Source organism: Spinacia oleracea, chromosome 2 (assembly GCF_020520425.1).
Source record: "Spinacia oleracea cultivar Varoflay chromosome 2, BTI_SOV_V1, whole genome shotgun sequence".
In the NCBI taxonomy this organism is placed as follows: domain Eukaryota; kingdom Viridiplantae; phylum Streptophyta; class Magnoliopsida; order Caryophyllales; family Amaranthaceae; genus Spinacia; species Spinacia oleracea.
Genome location: NC_079488.1, coordinates 90,299,083 through 90,312,189, shown reverse-complemented (window position 1 = coordinate 90,312,189; position 13,107 = coordinate 90,299,083). Strand labels below are relative to the sequence as shown.

General features: G+C 36.3%; 1 protein-coding gene across 1 annotated transcript; it reads right to left on the bottom strand.

The window, feature by feature from the left end:
- Positions 1-5,915: 5,915 nt before the first annotated feature.
- LOC110776613 (double-stranded RNA-binding protein 2) lies at positions 5,916-9,803 on the bottom strand. The gene is made up of 3 exons (XM_021981171.2): positions 9,186-9,803; positions 7,723-7,942; positions 5,916-7,116 (listed from the first exon to the last, which is right to left on the bottom strand). The coding sequence occupies exons 1-3, from the start codon at positions 9,429-9,431 to the stop codon at positions 6,209-6,211; spliced, it is 1,374 nt and encodes a 457-aa protein (XP_021836863.1). The 5' UTR covers positions 9,432-9,803; the 3' UTR covers positions 5,916-6,208.
- Positions 9,804-13,107: the final 3,304 nt, after the last annotated feature.

Genomic DNA, 13,107 nt, shown 5'->3' with positions numbered 1-13,107 from the left:
CTTCAGCGGGCGGGGTCTGCGTCACTAACAGCGCAGGTCCTTAGTCGCTGCAGCGATAACTTTTATTGGTTTTCCCTTTTCCCAAAAATTAAAGGATTGGTTTTTCGTTTTTCCAAAAAAGAGCGATGTGTTGGATTTTCCTTCGTTTTACATCCTATAAAAACAAGGGGGTTTTCTCGTTTAGCTAGCCCTGAAAATGAGAATCATTAAAAACGTTTTACCTCGTGATTTGGCTTGGCCAGGCCCAATTACACTTTACAGCTTTAATTTCGAAAACATCTGTAGTTACTCCCAATGACAAAGTGAGGGAGTTTCTACGCATCTTTAGATCCTTCCAATGACAAAGTGAGGAAGTTTCTATACTATCAGTTGACAAATCCCAATGACACGTGAGGGATATGTCGACACTTCAAGTGATGACCCTTAAGTCAAATGTTATCACTCAGGGGCTCATGAGACCCTCGCAAAACAGGTCACATACACCATGGCTTGTGTGACGCACTCCGTCTAATACTTTGACCATCGTCTTACTCCAAGACTCAGTCAAAGTGGGGGCTAACTGTAGACACCTACTCTTGTCCCCATTCCCGCAAGGGAAAGGTTCGATGATGAAAGCATAAAAACTCCACTTGACAACGCATCTCCTATAAAATAAACGAATCTCGATTCCCCATTTCATTTCACCCGAAACCTGCTATTTATGGAAACCTGCTAAAAATAGTAAATGCCGTAAAAAGTAGCGTCTAAAAGTGGCAAATCATAAAAGATAGAAACCTGTCAGAATTAGGTGTTGCATTCCAACATAAATCCTAAATGAGATAGAAAACCGCGAGAATCCTATTCCTAATAGGATTCGGAAATAAGAGTTACGTATTAATTAAAATCCTAACGAGCCTAGAGTTCGTAACGGGCCCAGACGCATTCCGTCACAAAATTGATACGCGCTAAAAGACTCGAATTAATCTCAAACTCTACGGATTTTAGGAATCCGAATCTGACTAAACAAAGCTGCCCAGACCCTATTTTCAACGCCTGGCTCTGGGCGCCGAAATCTTCGGCGCCCAGGCCTGGGCGCTGAAAGTACCTGGGTACGTCTCTTTTCCTAATTCTTTGCGGATTAGAACTCTGCAATTCTATCTTTCCACGAACTCTTCCCTATAAATAGGCCCCTAGTTTCGACACAACAACACATAATATATTCTGAGTATTGACTCTAAACCCCTTAGCCTAAGCCTCTCGCTGCGAAACTGTTCACGCGTTCTGTCGCAATCGATCCATAAATCGAACAGAACGTATCCTGACCCATAATTAAGATTCATTAAATAAAAAGGAGAAATAGCAAAGTCAAAGTGGTTAGTTTTCTGAGAACCGTGACGCACCTCTCAAGGGTGCGTCGTGATGTGTCCCTTTTCGATGATTTAACTGCTTTCCTCGCCCTTTTTATGAACTGTTAAACTAACCTAATATGATTGTTCTATCACGCCTAACAAATATAATATTTTTGGGAAATCGGATTATCATGCTAGGTCCCTTAATGTTATTTAAATCAGATAATCACGATCGAATTAGTATTATATGTTGCATATTGCTAAAATCAACTCAGATTAGTTTAATAGTTAACGCATGTCCCTTCAATTATTTATGCTGAGCTAGTAAGGATATCCTGCCTCTGGAGTTATCGACGAGCGAATTACTCCTCTCGGTAGTTACAGTCCCCCGAACCCTCAATCTCTACCTTGCGGGTGTATATTGAGAGATCCCCACACCAGGGATCACAAGGGAACCTACGGCCGTCGTGGTCAAACATAATTGCACTCCCTTTATGTCACGATAACCGGGTTTTGTCAGTTTTTCTCATTGTCGTTAAAAACTGAATGGCGACTCCTATATTACTAGTCAATTGGGTGTATACTCACAGGAAATCCAATTACACTTGATTGAATAAAAAGAATCGTCACACCCACGAGGGACAAGGTCACGCATTAGCCTCGCGCTTTTTCGACCCCCTCACACCCTTTGCGTGCATAAGGTAGCACCATGCGGTTACGATCTCGCACACAACGGAAACAGCCGACTAAACCATCTACCCAACGTATGATATCGACCATGGCTTGTGAAATATCTTCGACGTGTGAAAATACATCATAAGCCGTAACAACATTGGCCCAAAGGCACGCGTGAGCAAGCCAACGCTTTGCTGCACGTGCCAAACCAACCACCCAACTAGAGCACATGCCCACAGGTGTACAAATAAACCGTTAAGAGCACCCCTCTTGCACATATCTTCTCCAAGACTATGTCGCGCATCATCAACGCCCCTTGCGCACACACTTAGTGTTAGCCTCAGGCCCCCAACGCGCATCATTCTCCCAAAATCATTTGCGCGTCGCGCAGGCATCTTTTGCCAGGCTTTATTCTCCCAACACGCACCATTCGCCCAGCAACATTCGCCCGACATCATCCCCCCAACACTATTCGGCGTGCGTGCTTCATCCGCCCAAGCAGACTTCCCTCGTAGCATACATGCATCAAAGCCAAGACGACGGCTCAATCAAAATGCTACATCAAAATTCAAATGCCGAATCATTCCGCCAAACTCCCGACTCTTTGACCAAACTCGCAAATTTAGCGTGGGGCTAATATTCGGGCCCCTTAGTGGGACCCACTTTCACAATAAAAGTACCAAAATATCCCTCTTGAGGAAAATTACCAAGATACCCCCAAACGAAAACCCTATGATGGGCTCAGATTAGAATATCGGGGCCTAAATCTCAGCCTCCATAAGGCCCAAGATTTCATATCCCTACAATTGCTCATATTTACTAACAATGCCCTCCTTCATTACTATAAATATGACCCACATAATCATTACTCGGATTTTAAAAACTTCCTAAACACACTCTCTTTTTATGTTCTCTTTCTACAAGAAACTGACTTGAATAATCGGAGAGGGTTTTCTCGAGAACCCCCAGAGCCAGTTTACGTTTGTGTTTTTGTAGGAAAATATGACAGAAGGAAATACAAAAAAAATATCCTAGTTGAAGAACACGGTTTTCCTTGCAGACGAAACTTTCCCGTTAGTTACTCTTCGCAATTTTTTTGCATAAACAATATTCTTGAAGATCCTATCTATATCACACATGATTACTGGTTATAACTTTCTACATATGAGATTTGATTTTTAATAATTGAAACTTATTTATAATGATAATTATTTTTAAGATAAAATGAACAATGCCTTATTGGTTTTTTTTTCCTTTATGCACGGTTGTGATAATTAGGATCACTACAAAAAAAATGTACCATTAACGACGGGAAATTCCATCGCTAAAGGCCAATAATCGTTGATTAATGACGGGATTTCATGTCGTCAACCCGTCATAATTAAAGAGGGTCGTCGTTAATGAAAAATCCCGTCGTTAACCCGTCGTAAAAGACATTTGCTACGGTTGTTCCCGTCTTTGTTTGATTGTTAGCCCCGTCGCAAAAGGCTTTTGCGACGGAATTTTTGACCCGTCGTAATTAGGTTGTCGTTAAATATACAAATTCTTGTAGTGGATAGAGCAGAATTATTCCGATATGAAAGTTCAATATGCATCGGATTTGATAATTTATGATATCCAAACACGATGGATATCCGTTTCAAATATTCAAATTTATTTGGTACTTCATCATTTTCTTTTAGAAAAAGTATACAAACATTCAATTAAAATTATTGTTAGTCTTAATAAAATCTTTAAGTGAGATATTGTGGTGTTTTTCTTACCACATTAGTGTTGTTGATAAAAAAATTTTAAAAAAAAAACTACATAATACTTTGGATATGGATATCAGATATTTCAATTTTTGGAATTCGATCTGTGCTCAACCCTTAATTAATTACTTTCGAATTTCTTAAGCCTTTATCTTTGTTCTAGACATTCCAGTTCTTCTATGAAGAACATCCATTATGGACCAAGTAATGGGCCTAAACATATCTTTCAACCCACATGTCACATGCCATCTGCATTGATTCACATTGCAGCAATACATACCCCATGTCTCAAAAGCGGTTTGATATGAGAGATATGAATAAGAAGGTAGAATGCAGATAGAAATTTGGTGAGTTGAAACTAATATTTTTCCTTGTTTAAGTTTTGTTTGGTTCACCTGAATTTAACTTATATCTAATTATCTGAATGAATTTGAAATGAATTGAACTTTGAAGCATGTTGCTCTCATCTCATGTTCACAAACAAACATACATTTTTTCGATCGCTACCCCTTTCCCCCACATACCAAACAACCCTTTTGTGCAAATTAAATGAACACTTTGTGTAGGCAAGACAAGCTAGTAAAGTTGTGATATATATCCAATTTGGTTGCATGTTTTTTATGTTAGTCTTTTTGTGTTTACAAAAGTTAGTCCACCAATGATAAATCCTTCATTGATGGAATTTCAACGTCATTGCCAATTAGGAGTTGAGATGTTACTATCTCAACTTCATTTGCTTTTGTAAAATTCTTTTCCATTACAGGGTGGAGTTGTAAGTCAAGAGACATTGCAAAGCCGATTAGACCGAACGGGACTAGGGCTAGGTTTTTTTTGTTGCTCCTAATTACGTCGTCTCATTGACTCATTCCCTCGGCGTTATTCTACTTATGTACTCCGTAAAAGAATGATTTTGATTGGAGTTACTCCGTATTTCTGAACACATTTCGCATGAATTCTATTCTTAAGAAACTTTTTTTTTTTGGTGTACCATCCAGTTCACCCTTAGGGCTAATCTGAATTCAGGGCGAGTTCTGAGTGGTTAGGTTCCATTCCCCTCCCAATTGTTGTTGCGGAGGATCGAACACGGGTCCTCCCTACCAAGTTTAGCCTCAATCACCATTAAACCAACAGTCAATTGGTTATTCTTAAGAAGCTTTCAGAAAGCTATTTATACTTGTGGACATTCCAACGTTATCAATCTTACAAATAAACGTTTTTGCCGTACAACTGGTTTTTTTTTTTTAAACCCACTATAACCCAGACTATTTTTTGGCTCAAGTACTGATAGTCTGACAAGGTCCAATTAAATGGACAAATTAAGTTTACAACTGGTGGAAATTTTCAATTTCTTTTTGTTTAAAACTTAATATTTTCTACGTTCTATAAATATCGCACCATCTTATTTTTTATACTATTTACACTACACCTTTGGTCATCTTTTGTGATTCATAACTAACAAAAATTATAGTCATGTGAAATCTTGTTAGATTCGTATGGTATTTTCTAAATATCAACTTTTTATGAGATGTTAAGAGTCAAACTACGTATTAAAAAGTGTAACCATGGTGCGATATTTAAAAAACGGGTAAAATACTATCAACCTCCACAAACTTTTAAAATCCCCTATTTTCTACAACATAATTATCCCATTTATCTCAAAAGGTTGGACTTCAGAGAGGTCAATTAATTATTCATGGAAAAAACTTAGGGGACAACAATTAATCATAATTCATCATAAATCCATAAAAGTATATAATAATTTTGAATTTTATTTCACTACCTTCTAAAAGCAAAAGGTGAGGACCCTGTAACTAAGCATTCATCATCTACTCATGCTGTTTAACGGAAAAAAGGCAGAAATTCAATCATTCCATTATAACTTTAGTTTTCTAGAGCCAAGCATAAATTTGCAGTCTGCAGAGTAAGTGAACCATCCACTACCAAAAAGAGTGAAAGGTGGAGTAAGTGATACCAAAGGCAACACCCAATAAGGGCTAGCAGCACCTAGAGGCGTTGCATTCTTGCGTAACAGTAGTACAGATCGAGCACAACGTAAAATGATTGAAAAGGGAAAAATCGTTTTCCACGAAAACGTTTTACGCCCTATCAAACAGAGCCTAGAAGGAAGACTACGGAAGCTACTTGGGTAATGCTGACAAAATTGTAAAAGCACCACACCAGGTACAGTATGGTAAACGTTTTCGATACTCGGCTACTGAGCCAATTTAACACTAAGTTGCTAATATACTACTAGTTTCAAGGGATATAATAATAACTATAGGGAAACATCGATGATGTGATGTGCCAACTCAAATACAAGAAAACTAAAAGAGGGGTGAAGAAAAAAAGAAAGGGGGTGGACATTCATACAAGATGGCATCGACAACCAAAGATCAAAATCATACTCCCTGATGTGATACTCCTAGAGATCTACATTCCTCCTTACAAGCAATTTCAGAGTTTGAGCTGTTCCAACTTCTCTACTGCTTCTGAGTTCTGAGTTTTATCTTCAAAATCCACCTCCCTACCAGGATCTTTTGCCTCCATAGGACCATCTTTTTTCGGTGGTGGGGCAGCACAAACAGGAATAGCCTGTCTAATACGGACAGGTGGTGCGATTCGAACAGGGGAAGCCCTTGTCACAGTAGGGCAAAAGGTGTATGGGGGAAGAGGTTTCACAATAGGATCAGATTTATTACATTCTTGAGATTCCCTTCCTGTTGATGCCTGAACTGCTTCCACTTTGTTCGACTCTGGAGGAGTAACAGTTGACAGGTCTTCCTTGGGATATGGTGGAGCAGAGAAGACTGGGATACTTTGCCTAATGCATACCGGCGGTGCAATCCGCACAGGTGGAGCCGTTCTCATCCCCGGAGGAGCAGCAGCTGACGAGCGCGGAATAGGTGGTGCAGAGTAGCAAGGCACTGAATTCCTAATAGTCACTGGCGGTGCAATACCATGGCACGGTGATCGCACATGCCGGATTGGAATGTATGGAGGTGCTCCCATACCTAAGTATCTCTGAGAGGACTGAGAATGAGCTCCTCTAGATTCTGGAATCTGGGACTGGGATGATTGCCCCACATTATCAGATAATGTAAATGACAAGGGCCGCACTCGAGGCGGTGTCTTCTTTGGGAAGATAAGCGGAAGAATCTTGGATGCGGTCACTGGACGACGCTGTGGGCTCGAAGGTCTTGGATTCTGGATCGGGAATGTTTGAGGGAATGGCAACGGTTTACTTGATGCACTTGTCATTCTCTCCCTCAATCGGTAACTCAACAATGCTCGGGCTATAGTCACCTGCTCAAGTTCGTCATTGTTTTCTTGCTCCGTAGACAAGCTCCCAGACTGCTGTGCCACTGTTCAGATAACACTAGATCAATACTTAACACCATTTCAGAGCACCTCTTCATAGAAATTGACCACTAAAGTCGTCTAATAGTGAAGAAGTTTTTTGTAATACTGTGAAAGACAGCCTAGATTAACGAGACCAGAAAATGAAATCGATAAAACAAAAAATTACATATCAGAAGGAGCTGTGTAAAGGTCAATATGAGGAACTTTTTTAATTCAATCTCTCATATTTGAAGTGTAGTAAATACCCCTATGGTGGGTTTGATTCTAGTTAAGTTTTGTGTGTAGGACAAGTTGTTCCTTTGGTAAAGATTTGTGCGGAGTCTAAAACGAGGTCAATCTTTCGACTACAATCACAGGAAAATCATATTTATCTTGACTACAACAGATCTATAGACCCCTCGTTGAAGAAGACCGTAAATCACAACCATATAAAAGAGGGTATAAAGAATGTTCGATATACAACAATCCTATCTATGGTGAAAGGAAGTTTTTTATATGATTCAATTCAACTATTATGTATTTGTTAGATTCAACTTTTTATGTAGAGGTCGTATGACTTTTTATCAATGAATTAATTTGATTATAAAAAATAAAAATAAAAAACTTACATTGTTTAAGAGATTGCCAAGCAGCCAAAGCTGCATTTTTCTCTGCCTGTTTTTTATTTTTGGCTGCCTCCCCTGTGAATATGATACCAGCAAGTTCTACTTTACCAGTGAAAACAGGTTGGTGCCCTAGACCTGATCTGTAAGTTGTGTAGTGCGGCAATGGGGCTCCAACTCTTTGTGAAATCTCTTGTAAAAGGTTTTTGTAAACCCCTGTCTCATCCTTAATATTAAAATAAGAAAATTAAAACAATTAACAAAGTAATCAAAATTACAACCCAAAACAAAGAATGGACTTGCATCCTAACACGCTGCATGAATGTGGAGAAGAAAGAAAAAGAAGAGTTGGGAAAGAGAGCAGTTTGCAACTTCACCAACTATAAAAAAAAAATTGAGATAACTGCATATGAAGACATTTAACTTAGTTCATTGGAATTCAAATACTTGCCGCCACGGAACTAAACAAAAATGTGGGTTGTTTCAGGCTTTCCAATTACTCATCCTCTTTGCAATCCATAAAAAGATCGTATGTATTTCCTTCCACACACCAATAGCATCCAAGTTACCACAAGTTTAACATACATCGGAACTTTTCCCAACAATACAATCATAAACAACAGTTCATCACGGAGTATGTATCTCATGGCTAGAAACATCCACATTGTATATATTACGCCCATATAACCCACACAACGCCAGTCCATCAAATTTGGGGGGCAATGTCAAATTAACCAACGGTTGTTTTCAACGTCAAACTACAATGTAGCTCGGTATGAATTCCGTCATGATCTGAAATCCATTATAGTTTCGTATATTGAGCACTGATCAAATGACAGCAGCAAAGACCACTAATGACAGTAGCCAAACTACCTTATGGACTAATGCAACTACATTAGACGATTAACTTATCAAATCCGAATTACTAATTACCAAATGAACCATCTAGAGTTCTTCAGTTCCTCAATTTCGGAAAATTCCCACCTTAATGCACAAGAAACCCCCTCTCTTGAAGCCCCGTCAATCCGTCATACTATAAGTCGGAAAATTAAATGATAAAAAATAATTTACTTCCCTCATTAAGCTCATGAGTTAATAAAAATTGATCAACAAATATACCCAAATAGGCAAAAGGAAAATTAATATTCTAATAAATACTCCAAATTATAAAACCAACCTGAAATTAATTTCCTAAAATTCAATTACTCTTCTGCAATAACATTCGGTTCGACTTGTAAACTAATAATAATTGAAGAAAAAAAATACAATTCATTTAATCCCAGACCAATTCAGGCTTGATCAATCAACATATACCCATAAATTATTTTATTTTTTAACAAAAAAAAAAAAAAACGGGTCTCTCTCTCCAAAATTAGGGTTAAATATCAAAATCCTCGTAAAAATCCGGGGATCAAGAACATTCTAGAAGAGTCGAGAAAGAGGAGAGAGAAAGTGAGAGATTAACTAACCAGGATGCGGGCGGCTAGAGAGTGAGAAGGGCCGCGAGAGGAGAGAGAATTAAGCGCAACTTCGGCGGCGGCGTGCTCCGCTTGACGAAGTGTAGAACAGTACTGAGGTGACTCAAAGCTTTCGCCATTGAAGTTAACGATAGCCTTAAACCTAGGCGCGTGATCGGGACCTTCCCGAATGCAAGTGTAGGAGGGTAAGTTGAAGCAACTCCTCTGCGCCAGCTCTTGTAGCTGGTTCTTATACATCACTCCTCTATCTTTCTCTCTCCCCCGTTTTCGAAATCCACCACGACAACAACTGAGTTATTGAAAGATACTCCTACTAAGTCCGCCGCTGCGGTTGACTGTCGGCCGCAGCGGAATCGGAAATTGTTGGAATGGAAAGGGTGAGATCGGAGAGGTTTTAGGGTTTTGGAAAGGAAGGAGAGAGAAAATGGGGGAGGAGGAGGAGGGGTAGTGGAGGTGGGTTGGGTGGGGGGAGGAGGAAAAAGGAGGTTTGTTGGGTAGTGAAGTGGTGGTGAGTGGGGTTTAGGAGGGAGGATGTGAGAGTGAGGAGAGAGAAAAATGAGAAAAATAGGACAGAGAGGAGTTATTAATTAGGGAGAGTTGGGGCCTTGGGGGATGGAATTGAATTGATTAACTTTTTTTATATATATTTCTTCCGTTTTCTTTTTTTATAGGACACAATTTAACTTTTAATACTATTTATATTATCTACTTTGACTATTAATTGTAATTTATACTCCGTATTTAAGATAAAATTATAGTGATGCGGATCTTATTATAATCATCTTATTGTATTGATTTATAATACGGACTATATCAATTTTTTATAATTTTTACTCATCGACAATTAAAGATATTAATAGTTGAAATATTAAATTGATAAACGCAATAAACAAATTATATCATTAAAAAAACGAAGGATGTTTTTTTTTAAGACTAGCACATCTGTCAATACATAAGTTTGACCATTGTGTCTTTACTTGTGGATAAAATTTATAAAATGTAATATTACGAAAGTATACATTGTAGCTAATCCAACAACATTTTAATTATACAATAACTCCCCCCATTTTTTTTTATTGATTGTCATGTTTTGAGGTATATATTTGTCAATGCACGTCTTTGACCATCAATATCTTTAATATCCTATTAATAAAAAAAATTAGAATTATGTGATTCTTTATTTTAAAGCATTCATTGAGATGGATCAAACAAGAACTCACATTAATATATATTTTTCTTATATATTAAAAATAAACTAATAATTTGATTCTTTCGTGTTTTAAATACTATGTAGTTGCAAGATTCCAAACAGGAAGATCACTAAGAGACGCTCGGAATATGTTAGAAAAAAAAAATCAAGTACAATAGTATGTAAATAATTTCAAGGTCAACTTTGTTCAGAAATATATGGTGCAATTTTCATACCGTATTTTATGTCACCCACCTCCTATACATTTAGTATATTATTGAGCATATTTTAGCCCTTAGATATGGTATAAGTGTCGAGTAGATTAATACTTCCTCCGTTTCAAACAATTTTTTTAGTTTTGTTACTATTCATAAACACCGTCCTTTTCTTTTTATTTACAACACTTTGCTTTTTGACTATTCACATGTTCCACTTTATTTTATTTTTATTTTTTACGATCTACATTTAAGGAAAAATATTTTCATGTGGGATCTTGTTAAATTAGTCTTAACATCGCGTGCAGGGGTATAAAATTTAAATTGTGTTATTACATCTAACCACCACAAATAATAGGCAAGAAAGAATGTTCACAAAGTTCATCTAAATAAAAATTAGAATTCGTATTGTTTGCTACTAATGGTGAAAAGTGAAATGAGAGTGATGGATAGCTCAGTTGGTTAGAACTTTCATCCCGGTTCCAGATGATCTTGGATCGATTCTCATCCCCGCCCTTGTGACTCATTAGCACCAAAAAAAAATTGGTGAATAGTGAAATGTACTTTTTTAGTGTATAATTTGATGCATTTTAAATACTTCGTATTTACTCCAAATCTTGAAAGTGAATACGTGTATTATTTGTATTTTTTACCAAATAATTGTTGTCACTAAATAATCTTGCCTTGACTCTTTTTTTTTCCAAATTAGATTGCTTCCCTTAAGAAAGTAGCAGACGTTGTAAATTTGCATTAAATTTTCACTAAATCTTGGCATTAATTATATCATTAATGTATTTAGTTAATACAATTTGATTAATTAAATTGTGAATGAAGGTACTATAGACTATTATATAGGGAGGACACAAAAAGGTTAGTTATCATAATGACATTAGAAGTTCTCTTATAAAATAGAGAATAGATGTATATTTTTTGAATATCAATCTTTTTAATAATTTTTAAAAATTGATAATTGAAGATATTAATTGTTCAAGATATGCAAGTAAAATGAAACGAAGGAAGTACTAATTTTGATCGTATATTTTTACTTATTTGTTGAAATTAAATGTAATCACTTAAAATTTGTTGTTTAATTGACGTCATTGTATATTTTCATAATTAAATTTGACAATCTATATTAATATATATCCATATAAATACATATAACTTGGAACATCCAAGTGTATAATATACACTATCTTTTTACATATGCACACGACAATGTATGATGGTCAAAGTAGTAACTCAGGGCATCGCCTGGGACCCGGGTCAAACACTAGTTTTTAATTAAAGATATTATAGATACATACTATCTACTACGTAGTACTCCTTTCGTTTCGAAATAATGGGGACGATTTCTTTAAATGAATGTTTCAAAATAATATGGACAGTGTGCTTTACCCATTTTTTGTATATGACTCACCATATTTAATGCATCCACACTATTTTTTTTCTCACTTTATTTACAACATTCCACTCAATCTATTGGAACATTTGATAATATTAATCCAACCTTTGGCCGATTTTCTTTTATTAATTCCACCTGCGACATATTTTTTAATAATCCCACATTTACTACTCGACGACTTTTATTGAGCTTAAGTGATCAATAACCAATGAAAAAGTCAACGAGATGGTGATGAATTGATGACGATGACTGAATATATCGAGAGAGTATTGCCACGTATGGACATATTATCGCCTACAATAGATTTATGACTTGTTAGGCCCAGTCGTTGGGTAGTAAAAGTGAGATTATTACAAAATATGTCATAGGTGGGCTTAATAAAAGAAAATTGGCCAAAGGTTGGATTAATATTACCAAATTTTCCATCTATTTTTATATTCTCTTTTTACTCATAACTTTCCACTCAGCCTAATTTTTTTTTCTTACACCACTACATTCAACCTACTTTTTTATTATCTTTTCTTACAACATTCCACTTTCACATAGTTATTTCTTACATAGTACTTTCCAATCATGTATCTTGGTTGTTGTGAAATACGCAAGTATCCATATTATTTCCAAACGGAATGAAAAATCAATGGTTCATATATTATCTTTCCAAAACCCCCCCTATTTTTTCTCACCAATATAAGCCATTGATTTTAAAATAAATGGTTTAGATACAAATCTACCTGATAGAGTTTTATTAAAACTCTAGAGGATCCGGACTCCTTAGTGAAGATATTAGTAAAAGTGTTGTAATTTTAAAACATAAGAAATACTCTCTCCGTTTCTTTTTATTCTTTACGTTTTTCTTTTATATAATATTCTATCAATATTTGTGTCAATGACTATTTTAACCAAATAAATTTATTAGGTCATTTAATTTCTCACATTTTTTCATTGGAACATTAAATTTTTCTCATTTTTCCAATATCAAAAATTTGATAAAATTGAAAACATAAAATTAACGTAATTTGCCTTGCTTAACTAAAAAAAAAAAAGGAATCTCAATGCACAATAATTATTAGTCGTTACAACACGTGCAAAATACCAAATGTAAAT

Bases quoted from the DNA above. Each gene is read 5' to 3' on its own strand.
- LOC110776613 (XM_021981171.2), bottom strand. From the start codon at position 9,431: ATGTATAAGAACCAGCTACAAGAGCTGGCGCAGAGGAGTTGCTTCAAC. The intron at 7,943-9,185 runs GTTAGTTAATCT...TTTAATATTAAG, and splicing joins CTCTAGCCGCCCGCATCCTG to GATGAGACAGGGGTTTACAA. The intron at 7,117-7,722 runs GTAAGTTTTTTA...TTATCTGAACAG, and splicing joins TTGGCAATCTCTTAAACAAT to TGGCACAGCAGTCTGGGAGC.